A 14,945-nucleotide genomic window follows, 5' to 3' on the forward strand; every position below is an offset into this window, starting at 1 on the left:
TACTAAAAGAAATAACAAAAAATATTTACTGAGCATTTATGTGTGTCAGATCCTATGCGCTCATTTATTCTTCCCAATACCTTATCATGGGTGTCCTTGTATTACTCCCACTTTATAGATAACACAACTAAGGTTTAGAAAAGCTAAATAACTTGTTAAAGTCAAAACAGCTAGTTAGTGACAGAGCTGGATTTAAAAGTTGACAAAACAGCCCACTTTTGTTCCAGTTAACTAGCCATTTCCAGCAAATGTAGTCTGGCATTGGAATTAGCTGGAATGATCTTGTTATATAATTTTGGTCTCCTCAGACATAGGTCAACTTACTTTGAGACAGACCATCCAAATGCTTAAAGTCATTTTAATGGTAAGTAGGTTAAACAATTTGAAATGCAAGACTTGTTTTTTTCTCAGGCCATAGCTCCTCTGTAAATAATTCATTATTCATTCAGCAGTATGCTCTGTGCTACCAGTGAGGGCATGGTGGGATATATAAATACACAACACAGTCTTATGAGGGAGACGTGAAGTTTGAAGGGTAAAAACAAACTGCCCTTGGCATTTTAAAAAGGCAAAGATTTGTTCTACTGGATTGGATCATAAAGGGCTGCATGGAGTTTCTCCACTTAAAATGCTCTTTCCCCAAACACCCCATGGCTCACTCCTTACCTGTTCCAGGTCGTACTCATGAGGCCTTTCCTGACCACCTCATTTAAAACTGCACTCCCCCAACATTTCCTACCCTACTTCCACCTTTACTGTCTCCATACTGTTTGACATACTATATGCTTTTCTTATTTATTGTTTTCTTGTCTGTCTCCTCCATTAGAATGTCAACTCCGCAAGGGGAGGGTCTTTTGACTGTTTTTGCTCATGCAAACCTAGTCTTTTTAACAATGCCTGACACAAAGTCAGGACACAATAAGAATTCATTGAATGGATGGGGAAAATAATACCTAAGCTGGGCCTGAAGAATGGGTAGGACTTACCCAGGCATTGTTGAAAGAATGTGAATTCCAGATGGAGAAAAAGACCTAAGTAAAAACTGGAGGCTGTAAGTTGCATAACTTGTTTGGAAAACAGAGTGCTGATCAATTTGACTGATATATTGTGGGACATAAGTCTGGAAGGATCTACATTATGTAAACTTGAGTGATTATGACTTAATTCCACAGGCAAGAGGAAGTCCTTACATTTAGAGCTCTTTAAGGATATTTATCTGATGCAATGTTGGACATAGATTGTGCAGGGTATGAAGTTTAAACAATTTTGTGTTTTCCCTTTATAAAAAAGAATATGAAATTATGAACACGAAATTAGAGATGACTAACTTTATCCCTTTCATGTCACAATGCTGAATGAGAAAATGCAATGGGTGGTAGGAGTCATCCAGATGACATTTCTTCACCTGATGGTTGGCAATAACCTAACCACGCCTGGATATAACTGTGAACCACATAATGTATCCTGCTAAACCTGACTTCCCTTGGCCAGATCCCTCAAATGCCTGCAGCCTCTCTGATATCACTGAACAAGAAGGGGTGGATACTGGAGGAGAAGTCAGGGTGGAATGAAACAGCAAACTGTGATTAACAAATTGCAGTTTAAATGTTTCTATGACTATGGGAACTTATTTCTAGGACTTGGAAGAAGCTGGAACAAATGAGGGATCTTAACATATTATTGCTAACTTTATTCATGGTAATCTGTTTCAGGAGCTCTGCTGTCAAGTATAAGATGAATTGGAAGGGACAACTAGGGGAATACTAGGTACAGGGTGATGGGAAGATGGTTGCCATGGGAATTAGAAATGGAACATGACATGCGAGAGAGGATGCTAAAGAACCGTGTAATCGTCTTTGGCTTTGAACCAAGGAAAAGGGAAAGGTCAAAGATGTCCAAAGTTATTGCTTCAGGATACTAAATAGTAATATGGGAGTGAACTGTTACTGCAGTTAAAAATTCCTCTGGATTTTTTTTTCACATATTATATACTTTTTACAGTTTTAGAGGAAACTGTATTAATTCTTTGCTTTAAATTTGCTCTTATGCTATTCAGCAATGAGAGCAGTAAGTTATGAAATAGGGTCTTAGTGACATGAAAGAATTAATGTAGCTTCCCCTGGTGACTTATTTATAAAGAAAAATAAACGACGAAATAGTGGTTCAGTAAGCAGTAACTCAGCTTTAGTATTTTTTAGTTGTTACGCATTAGAATGTAACATAACCCTGTTACAATAGGGTGACCTTTTAAAGTTAGCAATGATTTTATTCAAGAAAGCATTGAATAACCAGTAATATTGATTCTAATTCCACAGGCACAAACCATTATAACCATAGTCTATTTATAATGACCTTGGGATATATCAAGAAAATCCCTCACTGAAATGTATTATCGGAAAATTAGAAATACAATTGGTCTAATCACTCAGTGAAGAAAATAAAAAAATTATGTTCATTTGTGAAGTGACAAGATTTTGAGTTGACTTAGCTTCTGAGCAGGAGTATACTTTACTCACCATATTTTACTAAGTAGGTTTGTATAGAACTTTCTAAGCAAAAGTCTCATCCAACCCCCAAAAAAGCTGTAGAAGATAAATGCATTATCATGGACATTCACTCTCAAATAGAAATTTTATTGTTCATAAACATTTGAAATGCTGAATTTTTAATTACATGGTATTGTAAAAACTAGGTTAGGTTATCAAATATCTAATAAATAGAGATATAACACCAGTTTTTTTATACCATGAATGAATTTTGATAAATTAAAAACCTCAACAAAACTATAATCCATAGTAGGGATTGCCTTTCAGAAGAGAAGCAAAAATGTTCAATGCCTTAGAACTGACAATTGATATTTTGGTTATGAGTCAGGGAAATAGGTTTCATCTTAGGAGCCAATTCCAAAAGATTGAGAGTGGCTTCCTGGGGCCTGTGCTGAGATGAATTTTGAGATTGCTTCCAGACTCCGTAGGAAGGAGAACAGTGATCAGTTAAGAAGTGGGGAGTTGCAGCATATGTGCTATGCTTTTGGTATCCATGGCAAAACAGCACATTTTTAAAATCCATAAACATCATAGACTTACCAGATAAGCCACCCACATCCATCTTCTTCAGGTTCTTTGCCTCCAGAATAACAACAGTCAGTTTACCAGCGGTAGGTACATAGCGAAGGGAAAAGCAGATGTCACCCAGTTTCTCTTGCTATAAAAACCAATAAGAAGATATTAGTGATTTTTTAATAGTTTATACACATGCACACACATTGAGGAATGTAGATTCTTCAAGAGGAAAATTATAGCAATCAGAATTTGAAAACTCTTAGGTCTATCAGAAGTTACACATGGTCATTCATTCATTAAGGTATTGTCAAGAATGATTATAATCCATGTCAGTTTTTAAAAAATCCTTCTATATTTTTAACATTCATCAAAAAATCTATAATTTAACAGTACAGGAAATGAAACCAAGATGACTTTCTTAGAGACTCTGAACTCTGCATAGCACTGCTAAACTTTTGGCAAAGTTTCATTACTTTATTAAATAGCTTTTAAAAGAGCCTAATTGCTTTTTCAGTAGAATCAACCTAAATTTTTGTCTTTTTGCATTCCAAATTGATTATGTCTAGTACTTTACATTTAGATTTTGGGGAAAAGACACGTGTATCTGTGTTCCATTAAATTTTATTTATTAATGTGAAATTTTGAGTTTCTAACAGCTGAAGTGCAACAAAGTGTAAGTTTTTATATGATTGATATTTTTAGTTTAACTCATTTCAGTGAGATCTAACTTTCTTTTTCCTTATCCTAAGAGTACTAAAATCTGAGCAGCAGGCTGGAAAATGGAATCACATGGTAATACAAAGTAAAGCATCTCATATCCCCTTACATTACTTCACTGGTACCACAGTTTAGGTCCAAAGTTCACTCACCAATCCTGTACTCAGGCATTTTTGAACAACGTATTCAGAGTTTAAAATGACCATGCTATACAAAAGTTTAACTTTTTTTCAGAAAGGAATCCTATCTTTCTCCCACCTTAAGTCTTATTTTCCAGGATTACTAATTAAGCATCACACTATTATTTAACACAGGTAGAATTTGCATCCATATTTATAAGCATGAGAGAAAGAAAAGTATCAATTGATTTGCTATACCCTCCTCAGATACTGGAGACCTTAGACTGCCTTCTGATGTAAGGAATTCTCTACGTGGTAGATCAGGGTTCATTTCTTAGCATTTTCCACCCCCAAAATGTGAATTCTGGTTTCAAAAGAAGGCAGCAAGTGTGAAGATTTCCACAGAAAGATTTTTAACGTAGGGATGTGGTACAGAAGACCATATCCTAAGGAGCGCTCATGTTATACTCTTATTACAATTGCATTTGGCCTGCGCGTGTGCTAAATCAGCCATAGTTGCCAAGTGTGAAAATTACTGCCTACGTGTAATTTAACAATTTTAGGAAATGTAATTCCTTTTTGTCAGTATTCATTATATCAGTTTTTCAAAAAGGAAAGCATATCTACTCATTCAATGATTTATAAGTGAGAAGTAATATATTCAACGTATTTGTGTGTGTATGTGCATGTGAAATGGTGCCTTTCTCCTTAAGTAATGCCTCTCTTGAAAACATCACCATATGTTTATTACCACAATCGTTTCATTTCTTGTGTCTCCATAGCATCTTACCTGTACATCGCTTATGTCAGTGAGGACTTATTTTTGTCTCATTGTGTACATGTCTTAATTCTCCCAGAAGACTGTAAACTCCTTGAAGACAGGATCCTTGCCTGAATTACCACTCTCCACACATTTTCAAAAACAGAATAAATGGAAATTTTAGATAATACCCCCATTTTGAATGATATTGGTCATAACTCCTTTACTTTAGTGTAGATAATAAGGTACTTAAAATGTGCCAAATTCACCTGAAGTGCATACTTGCCCCTAGGAATTAATTTACACATCAGGAGAATGGAGTGGAATAAATTGCTTTTCACAGTCTTGGCAAATACATAAAAAAGAATGGGAGCCAATATCACAGAAATTAATACAAAGCATGGGCAAATTCATCTGAACTTTATGAGACAAGAGAAATGTAAATGAACAAAATTGCTGTTCAAAAATGCTTTTTAGGAGAAGGATTCTTTTTGTAGGATTCTTTCCATTTTCCACAATAGCGTCCCCAGGGAGCTCGCTGTGTTGCAGTATCAGGTTACTCTAACCATTCTAATTAGGTTTTTCAGATATGAGCACTGTCTCTTAACTGATACCTCCCTTTATGGCCCATAATCTAATTTCACTATTAATTTAGGGCATCTCAATTGTTTTAAATGAAGAAATGTCAAAACTTATCTTTCTTCCAGTGTCTTTTTATTTTTTAACCTTATGATGTCTAAGAAGCTTTTGAGATTTTACATGGTATTTAGTTTCAGAAGACAGGATTTGAAACATTTGAAAAACTATGTCTGAAGTAGGAGAAAAATGTGAAGGTACCTGTCATTTTAAAGCTATAGGCTGGGGGAAGAATGCTTGAAGGAAAACAATCAAAACGGATCCTCTGGAGAAAGAGAAATATGGAAATGTGCTTATTTTTAGAACGCTTTACAGATCGACATTTAATTTATTAATTTAGGAACTTACATAAAATTTCATTTGCTCAAAAAATTATCATACTTGGTGTGCCAAATTTAATATGTAATTATATATTTATTATTTGAATGTATTTTTCAGAGCTTTAAAATTTTATTACTTTGGAATCAACAGGCTATATGGAAGCTAGTCACTGTTTTGTATGGAATTTGCATCTTTTATGGCATTGAGCAGATAGAGAAAAACTCATTTTCCAGAAAAAGGCAAGGAAAATACCCAATTCATACGGACCTTTGCCTTGAATTGGGGCAACGTTTTTACTTACATGATGGTTTGACCCTTGATTAATTAATTTGGGGCCTTTCCAAATGTGATTGAAAATTGTTTTTCATACGTTTTCAGTGATATGGGAATCTGAAGTTGATGTGAAACAAGAAGAGCCCGAATACGTGTGTGTCATGGACCTCTGGGCCCCTGCAGGGAAGACAAGTGGCAGAACTCCTGACTGCTCTGCCATCCCCTGAAGGTGCATTTCCTTCTGCTATAGTCAAAACAAGGCTTAATTGTGAGGTTTATGCAGTAGGCCAGTGCTGTCACACCTGACAATTCGACCTTTAAACCTTAAATTTAGGGACTCAGAGCAGTATGAATTGTTGGAAAACATATGCTCTTCTGTCTCTAGAGTCTGAAATAGGCCTTATTCTACCATGTGGAGATTTTACTAAATCTTGTGCCATCTACATAGAAGAATTGGAATGATCTGATAATTTTGTACAGACAGTTTCAAACTCTTTTATTTCATAGTTTTTACATGTTAGTTTGGGAGAATGAAGGTTGGGTAGCAATATATATAACCATTTAATATTAAATATGTTTATCACTACAAAACTCTAGGGGTTGTGGTCTTGCGGAACAAAAAATATTCTTGGAAAATTTACAAAAAGGCAAAAAAAAAAAAAAACACAAGATACCCAAATCTACATCTCTGATCCTTATTGCTCTTCGACAAGCTTATCTAGTTTTCTTTGCAATAACCCTGAAAGTAGATACAATAATGTCTATTTTACAAAATAAAGACTTTGAGATGCAGAGGTTACATAGGTTATATAGATAGCTGAGTGTGGAACTGAAGCAAGGTCATTTGACCAAAAATCATGCGTTTATCTTTACTACTAGACTGTCATCTGGAATGACAGAGATAAAAATTCCAACTAACTACCCACTTGGCTATTCTACTCTCACTTTAAATTAACTATGTCTCTAACTAAACTGACATTCATCACCAACCTCTCCCCTCTACTGCTTTTTTGTTTTCTGTCATGGTTACTAGCTAATCTGCTTCCAATGGATCACTTTCCTTCTCTCTCTTTTCCTCTATTTATTCAGCTCTCATAACTTTTTTGTAAATGTCTCTCAGATTAAATTTCTTTCTTTCATTTACTACCATCATCACCACTACCTCCACCTCCAGCCATGACCTCCATCTCCACTATGATATTTGCTACCATCACCTCCATTATGACAACTTACACTGCTATCACAGAGACCTCCACATGACCTTCACCACTTCTTCTCTACCATGACCTCCAGTAATACTACTTACCTCTGCCATCACCACAACCACCACCACCTCCATCACAACCTCCACCATAACTTCCATCACTATCATCATCACCATCCGCAGCCTGGATTTCTGGAATAACCTCCTAATTGGTCTCTTTCACTCTTGGTACTCTCCAGGCATTTTTTCACATAGAAGCAGAGTGATCCTTTTAAAATGTAAATCTATCTGTTCATGGGACATTCCTGTTCAAAACCCTTCAATATGTTCCCATTTCACTTAGAATAATCTTTTAGGATAAGAGACCTTATATGATCTGACCTTTCGTTACCCAACTCCTGCTACTATTCCCCGATCTCACTATGCTCTTTGCTTTTCCCAAAGCATGTCAAGCATACTTCCACCTCAGCGTCTTTGCGCTTGCTGTGTCTTCTGCCTAGTATTCTTCCCACAGAGACTAGAAATGGATTATTCCCTTAGTTTAATTAGTTCTCTGTTCATATTTAGAGAACTTTTTTGTGCCCACCCTATTAAAACAGTATCATGCATCCTAAACACGCACACTATCTATCCCTTTATCCTGCTTCATGTTTGTCCTAGCACATGTTATCACCTGACATTCTATTATGTTTACTTTGGCTTCCCTCACATGAATATCAACTCTGTTGGAAGAGACTTGTTTTTCTCACTTCTCTGTGCCCAGCAGTAGAATAGTGCCTGTCACAGAGCAGGACTGCAAATATGCTTGTTCAAAGAATAATACAGATCCCCTACAATCTGATACAGTCAGGTTGGTCTCCTTAGTATCCTCTATTTCCACAGGTCAGGTTCCCTGGAAAATAAACTCTGAGGCAGAAATTTGCAAGCAGGAGGCCCGTGGGATCAATGAGTTTGATGGAGTGAGCCAAACAGGATTGGATAGATGGAGAATTTGGGCTGTGATGCAGTCACATCAAAGGCCTCAGCTGATCTTATAGGGAGCTCTGGAGCTGGGATAGCTCTTTAGATATGATCTGACTCAGGGCAACAGGGATGACAGTTTGTATTCCTGCATCTACCAGTCACTCTGCATGTGGCCTGTCCCCACTTTTTTGGGTCAGGGTCTCTTCACAGCTGAGAGCAATGCCAAAAAGGGGGACCCAGTTATGAACTGTCAGCCATCAACACTCTTAGCAGACAGGAGAATACATGCCTTGGTCTTGAAGATGGGGCAAGGACTGGAGGTTCATCACAGCACTCACTACATCTCTATGAACTAGAATCCTTCCCATCACCCAGATCTTTGCAGTCAGGACATCCACCAGCAATGCCTTTATTCCCTTCCACCTAATTAAATTATTCCTAACCATGAAGCCATAGTCCAAATTCCATAACTTTAATGAAGCACCTCCTTACTATTCTAGGCCACATGGATTTCTTCTAGCAGTTGCTTATAGCTAATATTATGATGCTTAGAGACTATTTTTTCCCCTTTTATTTCATATGTTTGTGTTCTCTTCACCCTAAACTCCAGAAGAGCATGACTTTTCTACATCTAGCACCAGGCACATAATAAGGTCTTATAAATAATTGTCGGTTGATTGTATTGAAATGTGAACCCCACCAGTCTTTTGCTTTGTAAACAACATCAACACACATGCTCTATCAACAGTGTCTCCAGTTAAATCACTGAGTCAACTAATTAATAGGTTTTGAGTGCCTCCTTTATGTCCAGTACCATGGCCAGTACCATGGTGGCCCTGTTCCAGAACCAGAAGCGAAAACATTGCTGGAGGTGCAGGTTTTATAAGATAATTTCAAGACTCTGTAGAGTTGCAGCCTACAGATGAGTGCTTTTGCTGGTGTGATTATCTCATGAAGGGGCCTTATTACCATTAGGAATTTCAGCTTTATGTATAATTTATTTTAGTCAATTACCTTGATCACTAGGTGGAAACTGCCAGTTACTGTTAGAAAGTTCCAACTGTGAGATTCAGAGAAATTAACCTGCCCTTTTAGAATATGGAGCTGACAATCAGAAGGCATCTTTGTTCTGAGCAGCTTGATAATTCCATTATGTTTTAAAAGCAGCCATTGAATAGAGTAGACACAAATTAATGATTTAATAGACAACCACTGCAACAATTTTCCTTTTTAAAGAACAGTATAGGTAATAGAACAGAGGTCATTGCCAATGGATAAATAAAAAGTTAGATTTAAAATGGATATTTACTTAATGGCTTCTATGACACTATCCATCATTTTATGTATAAAAGGAGTGATTCACTTTAGTGGCCTTTGTATAATGGTGTTAAGTTTGTATGTCTGTTGGAAAAGTACTTTTGAATTAGTTTTAAAAAGCTACCTGAATTGGTTTAATACTATGACATTTTAAAATGACATTTTATTTATTTTAATTTTAAGAAGATTTTTTTCTATGTATTAAATTGGCAACAGATTCTCTGATGATGGGTAGAGAGTTTTTCTCTGAATTTTTGTGAGTCTATTTAGAGGTGATAAATAAACAAATGGAGATACAACAATTTCTCAAAATGAAAACTAAAACTGCATATTTTCCATTTGTGAAACTGCTAAAATGTTCTTAATTTATAAAAGGACATTGGCATGTTTTTAATCTTAATAAGAGAATTGGTGGCTTTAAAAATATCCTTTTGATGGCAGTATCTTTCAAATTTATTTTCTTCCCATAACTACTCTCATACCCCTGAAGTATCTGCCAAACTGGTATTTACATCTAATGGTCCAGATGGTCACAGTGTGAAACAATAATGTGGAATGTGCACAGCCTAAAAAGATTGAACCTGCCCTTGTGTACAAACATACTGTGAATCGTTCAAGTGAATTAGACAGTATGTTGTGTCTTAGGAAAATTATTTTGTGAGGATCCACTAATTTCTTATTAAAAAATAATTGTTGAGTTTCACCATAGACCCTTCCAGGCTTCAGTCCAAGCTCCATGTATACCTAGATGAACATGATGACTATAAGAAGGTCATAATGTAGTGCAGAGACACAGTGATAGACAGAGAAAATAATAAAATGTGTTAGCTGCACCACAGAGTGGCACAAATGCTTTGGGAGCAAAGTGGAGAGAGATGGAACTTTCCAGGGTTTAGTATAAAAAATAAGGAGAGGGAGACATTAGTCAGAGATTTATACCCCCAACAATCAGTATCAATTTTTCCAAGCCACCTCAAATGCACATGCTTTATAAAACCAATGTGCTTGTTGTGCAAATGCAAATTTAAGACAAGTCTACTAGCTCTCCCCTTTCCAACCAGCCCAAGAAATTCCAGAGCTAGTGAGTATGGGTGGGGGTAACATGTAAGTCCCCAGGAAGAGCCATTTTCTGGGCTGAGATGTGAAGGGTCAGCAGGAGGAGTCAGCTTGAACCCCGCAAAGAAGAGGCAAGAGTGTTGTAGGCACAGGGAAGCATGTGTAAAGTCTTTTAACAGCTTAAACTAAGTTACTCTTATATAAGTGTAAAATTCATGTAATTTAATTAAAGATGGATTTCTACTTTATGATTTAGATCTTTGAAATTTCTTCATACCTATAATTTATATTTTGATTTAAAATTCACTTGTAATCCTATTAGAAAAAAATACTTTAAAAATAGAAAAGTAGATATACTGATGTGTTTCAAATACGAAGATGAAAACAGAAAACCAAAATGGCTGTTCCAAGGAGGTGGCAATGCTCACTCTGCCTCTCTTTGCTCCTGAGAAGATGCAGCGCAGCCGCCCAAGATGGTGCTGTTTGTACGTTTGGGTAAAATTTGTTGATCACCCACTGCAGAAGCAGTTTTCAGAAAACTTGTAACTGATAAAAAAGTATTTTGGATAACTGGAGGATAGACAATGCTGCAACGTCCACTTATGAGACAGGAAACCCTCCTGATTATCGAGCAAAATTGCCCGGAGAAGCATGATCATTCCTATGAATCATGTGGCTGAGCAAGTTACCAAAGAACTTTGCCACATTTGATTGTATGGTATACATGGAATAAAGCAATCTGGGAGTTCTGAACAGAAAAGATAGTGAAGTTAAAAACTGCAAAGTGAAAACTGAACTACTTAGGAGCTATGATCCACAAAAACAACTTATTATTGAGGATCCCTATTATGGGAATGACTCTGACTTTGAGACTCTGGACAAACTGTGTGTTAGGTGCCCCAAAGCATTTTGGAGAAGTCACAGTAAAGCTGTATCCATTCACTGCTGAAGGCCATCAATGATTAACATCTTTACAGTGATGTTCTAGGGTTTTCAATCATTGTGTTAAAAGTGTAATGTTTCATAGCTCAAGGCCACAACTTTTTTTTTCAATTGACTTATTGTTTTTTATCTAAAAAAAAAATTGTAGATGGAAATTAATGTGCTTGGCAGAAGAATTAATAAAAATCTTTGATTCAGGCAGTTTATGGGGTATATTGAATGTTCTTAAGCAAATTGGACCATTTATCTTGCCCCAATTACAAAAATAGTGGAACAAACAAAATAGTAGAACCACAAAATATAATGTTTTGTGTGTTTTGTAACATCATTTCTTTCCAGTTTTTAACCTTAAAGTACTAATGCAGTGATGGCTAACATTCTAATATGCTTAATAAGTAATTAAAACATCACTTTGAGGCCCAAGTCAATATCTGAGCCTGTTGAGACTTTTAAATAATCTACCTTATTAAGTCGATATGTATAACTTGATGGACAAATGTCCTCTATTCACTTATAATACATCTCTTTTTACCCCAGGAACTTTTAATGAATTAGATATCCCTAGTCCTAGGAATTCACAATCTTGATTGGAAGTATATTTTGATTCACATAACCCAGAGTGCACACTTGTATGTTAGAAGAATAGGAATGAGAATGATTTGTGATATGGAATCAATCTTTAGCATTATTCTTAATTTTTGTTTATCTAGTTTATTTCATGTGGAAGTCAGTTTTTTGCTCCTATTTGGACCACCTTGCCTCTGAAAATTTATATCCAGAAAGGAAACTGTATGCTGTTACATCTTATGCTCACTTTGACAAATGTGTCTGTTTTATATGCACATATAACCCAAATGTCAAATATTACATATTGGGTAAAATGGGAAAAAAGTAGTTTAAAAAGCTGGAAAAGAGAATTCTGTTATGTTGAAGTCCTTAAATAATATGCTAAGTGTTCTTTTATCACTGTTTCATTTATAGGGGACTATAGGTAATTTCAAATTCATTTGGATATATATCAGAAAAGATTGTTTTCAAAATAAACGGGGGAGTATAAAAATAAAAAAAGAGGAAGTAGTAGTACAGTACAGTATGGATGGGTGGAAAGGGCACCAGACTGAGATGTGGGCATTATCTTACTATTCATTCATTCACCCAACAGATGTTTATTGAACACCTCCTATGTGTCAGTCACTGTTCTAGGTGCTGGGGGCACAGCAGTTGACAAAGCTTGCAAAAATCAATGAACAAAATAAACAATGCAAAATATAAATTATGTTAGAAGATGGTATGTTCTAGGGAGAAATATAAAGCAGATAGGGGATAGGGAGTGTATTTTGAAACAGGGAGGTCAGGGAAGGTCTCAATGAGTAGGAATGAAGGAGGGGAAACACGTCAATCACTTAATCATCTGGGCTCCACTTTCCTTGTATTTATGGAAGGGGATTGGAAGACGTAACTCTGAAGATTCTTCTGACTGGGAAATCATATGTTTCTATACCTTTACTGTAACTACTTGTCTGCTTGTTCTCTCTTTCACTGGGCTGTGAGCTGATAAGTGGGTGTTGTGTTAAACTGTCAAGTTCGGTGTACTTTGTCACACAGCAATAGAAACTAATATATACACTCTGTTGTTCTTTTTCTGTCTTGAAGATTACCCTATCTTTCTTCTGAAGTTGTCCCCATTGTCAGATTTCACCAGGTAACATCGATGTATAGAAAGAAAACATTGGACCTTCTATTTATATTTATTTATATTTCATATTTTCATTTCTATTGCTTGTTTATGTGTTTTGTTTATTGGTACAGTATTAAATATATAATTTGTAGACAAAGAAATGCACATATATTGAGGGCACATACCGAATTTTTTTATTACTGAGAAAAAGCAAAAGAAAGTTTGGATTCTTTTCTTCAACATTAAAATATGCCTAGGAGACTGTTGGACTACATTTCCCAGCCTCTCTTGCTGTTAGATGCAGTTTTAAGATTGAGTTGAGACCAATGAAATGTGAACCAAAACGATATGTACCACTGCTAAACTTCATCCTTAAAGCTCCTACTCGTGATCTTCTCTCCCTTCTATGCCTATGTTGATGACTTCAGAGTGACCTTGGAGGTCACATGTTGACAATGGCAGGGATTCAATCTGCCTGGATCCCTGAGATTTAATGAAGCAGGGCCCTACCTAATAATTGGAAACACCTTGTCCTATTAAACGAACAAGAAATAAACTTCTTATATGGAACTATTACATATTTGGGTCTATTTGTTACTCTAGCTTAGCTTAACATAATTGACACAAATAAGTAGTGAATACTAAACAGTGGTTTTAAAAGTATGATTAGTGATCCATTTCACATACTGTGGTTTGTCGAAAATGAGTGTTTAGTCTTATATTTCCTTAATTCTGTTTTCTAAATAATTATTTTGTGTTTTCAATATGTCAGCCATGGTGCAAGATACTGGGAATAGAAGGATGATTAAAATTTGTCCTTACTCGTAAGAAACTTATTTTGTGTTGGGGAAGACAGACATATGAACAAAAAATTCAACATCAATTGGTAAGTGCCATTTTAAAAACAAGTATTAGGAAGAACGACTATAGAGAAGGTAGGAGACTTTGCTGTGGCCAATTACATATGTGAATTTTGGGTGGAGGGTAAGGGAAAGTAAGTCCCAGAAATATCTCTGTTTAAAGATTTCCCATGCTTTATTGTGCTATGTTGGCTGAAATTCCCCCACTTATTTCCTTTAGTTAAAGCTGTAGATTGAAATAATACAAACACTGTTTTGTCCCCTAGTGGGTGACATGGTAATCCATCATATTAAATTTTAGTTGATAATTTCTTGGGTTATGGAAGAATTATCTAAAGAACTGGAAATGTGCAAAAATGGGGAAGATGGTGGATATGACCCCATAGCTTGGGGTGCTGCTTTAGTTACCAGAGGGCTCAGTGGGAATCCACGTAAATGGCCAATTGCCTAAGGACATGTAAAGAGGAAGGAAAGCAGTGAACAATAGTTTGTGGAAGGTGCCCAGAGGCAAACTTTTGCCAAGTTGCTTTATTCCTTTACCATTCTCCCTTTGCCAACCACATGTCCTCATTTAGTGGATCAGAACCAATTTCAAATATTCTATTTTCTTGTCCTCACTTGGCTTTGAGGGTCTTGGGTAAAATGGCCTCTCCCAGATAATGGTTTGGATTATGGGAACCAGATTTATCATCTGTTGAAATGTATATGTGAACAGCAAGTAATTTTGAAATATGGGCAACATATATTTCTAAATGAAAATGCAGATTTATCCTATGCAGTCATAAAGTAGGGATTGTGAAGAAATATTATGCCCAAAGGCAGGCCACTGAGCCTGGAGCATTCATGAAAAACAATGCCAGATAATCCTTGGAGGACATTGGTTAGTATTTCTAATTCCTAGAAGTATTATCTGTATGGCAGAGGTATGTATTTGAGTGCTTTATACATGGGCTTACAGAAGGAGCAATATTAAATTTTTACTAATTATATGCAATGGCTGCAAAGACTGTATACTGAAATTCTGTCACTGTAGCCAC

The 14,945-nt window shown here is 36.1% G+C and overlaps 1 protein-coding gene across 4 annotated transcripts in view; it reads right to left on the reverse strand.

Annotated features, from left to right (window-relative positions):
• Nucleotides 1-14,945, reverse strand: part of SYT1 (synaptotagmin 1) — a 649,966-nt gene that overhangs the window by 132,542 nt on the left and 502,479 nt on the right. For all 4 annotated transcript variants that reach the window (XM_037847277.1, XM_037847278.1, XM_037847275.1 and 1 more), the window contains one exon: nt 3,087-3,204. In XM_037847277.1, the coding sequence (XP_037703205.1) occupies nt 3,087-3,204 (118 nt within the window). The remainder of the gene's footprint in view (nt 1-3,086; nt 3,205-14,945) is intronic.

The sequence above is a fragment of the Choloepus didactylus genome, chromosome 8, assembly GCF_015220235.1.
Source record: "Choloepus didactylus isolate mChoDid1 chromosome 8, mChoDid1.pri, whole genome shotgun sequence".
Taxonomy (NCBI): domain Eukaryota; kingdom Metazoa; phylum Chordata; class Mammalia; order Pilosa; family Megalonychidae; genus Choloepus; species Choloepus didactylus.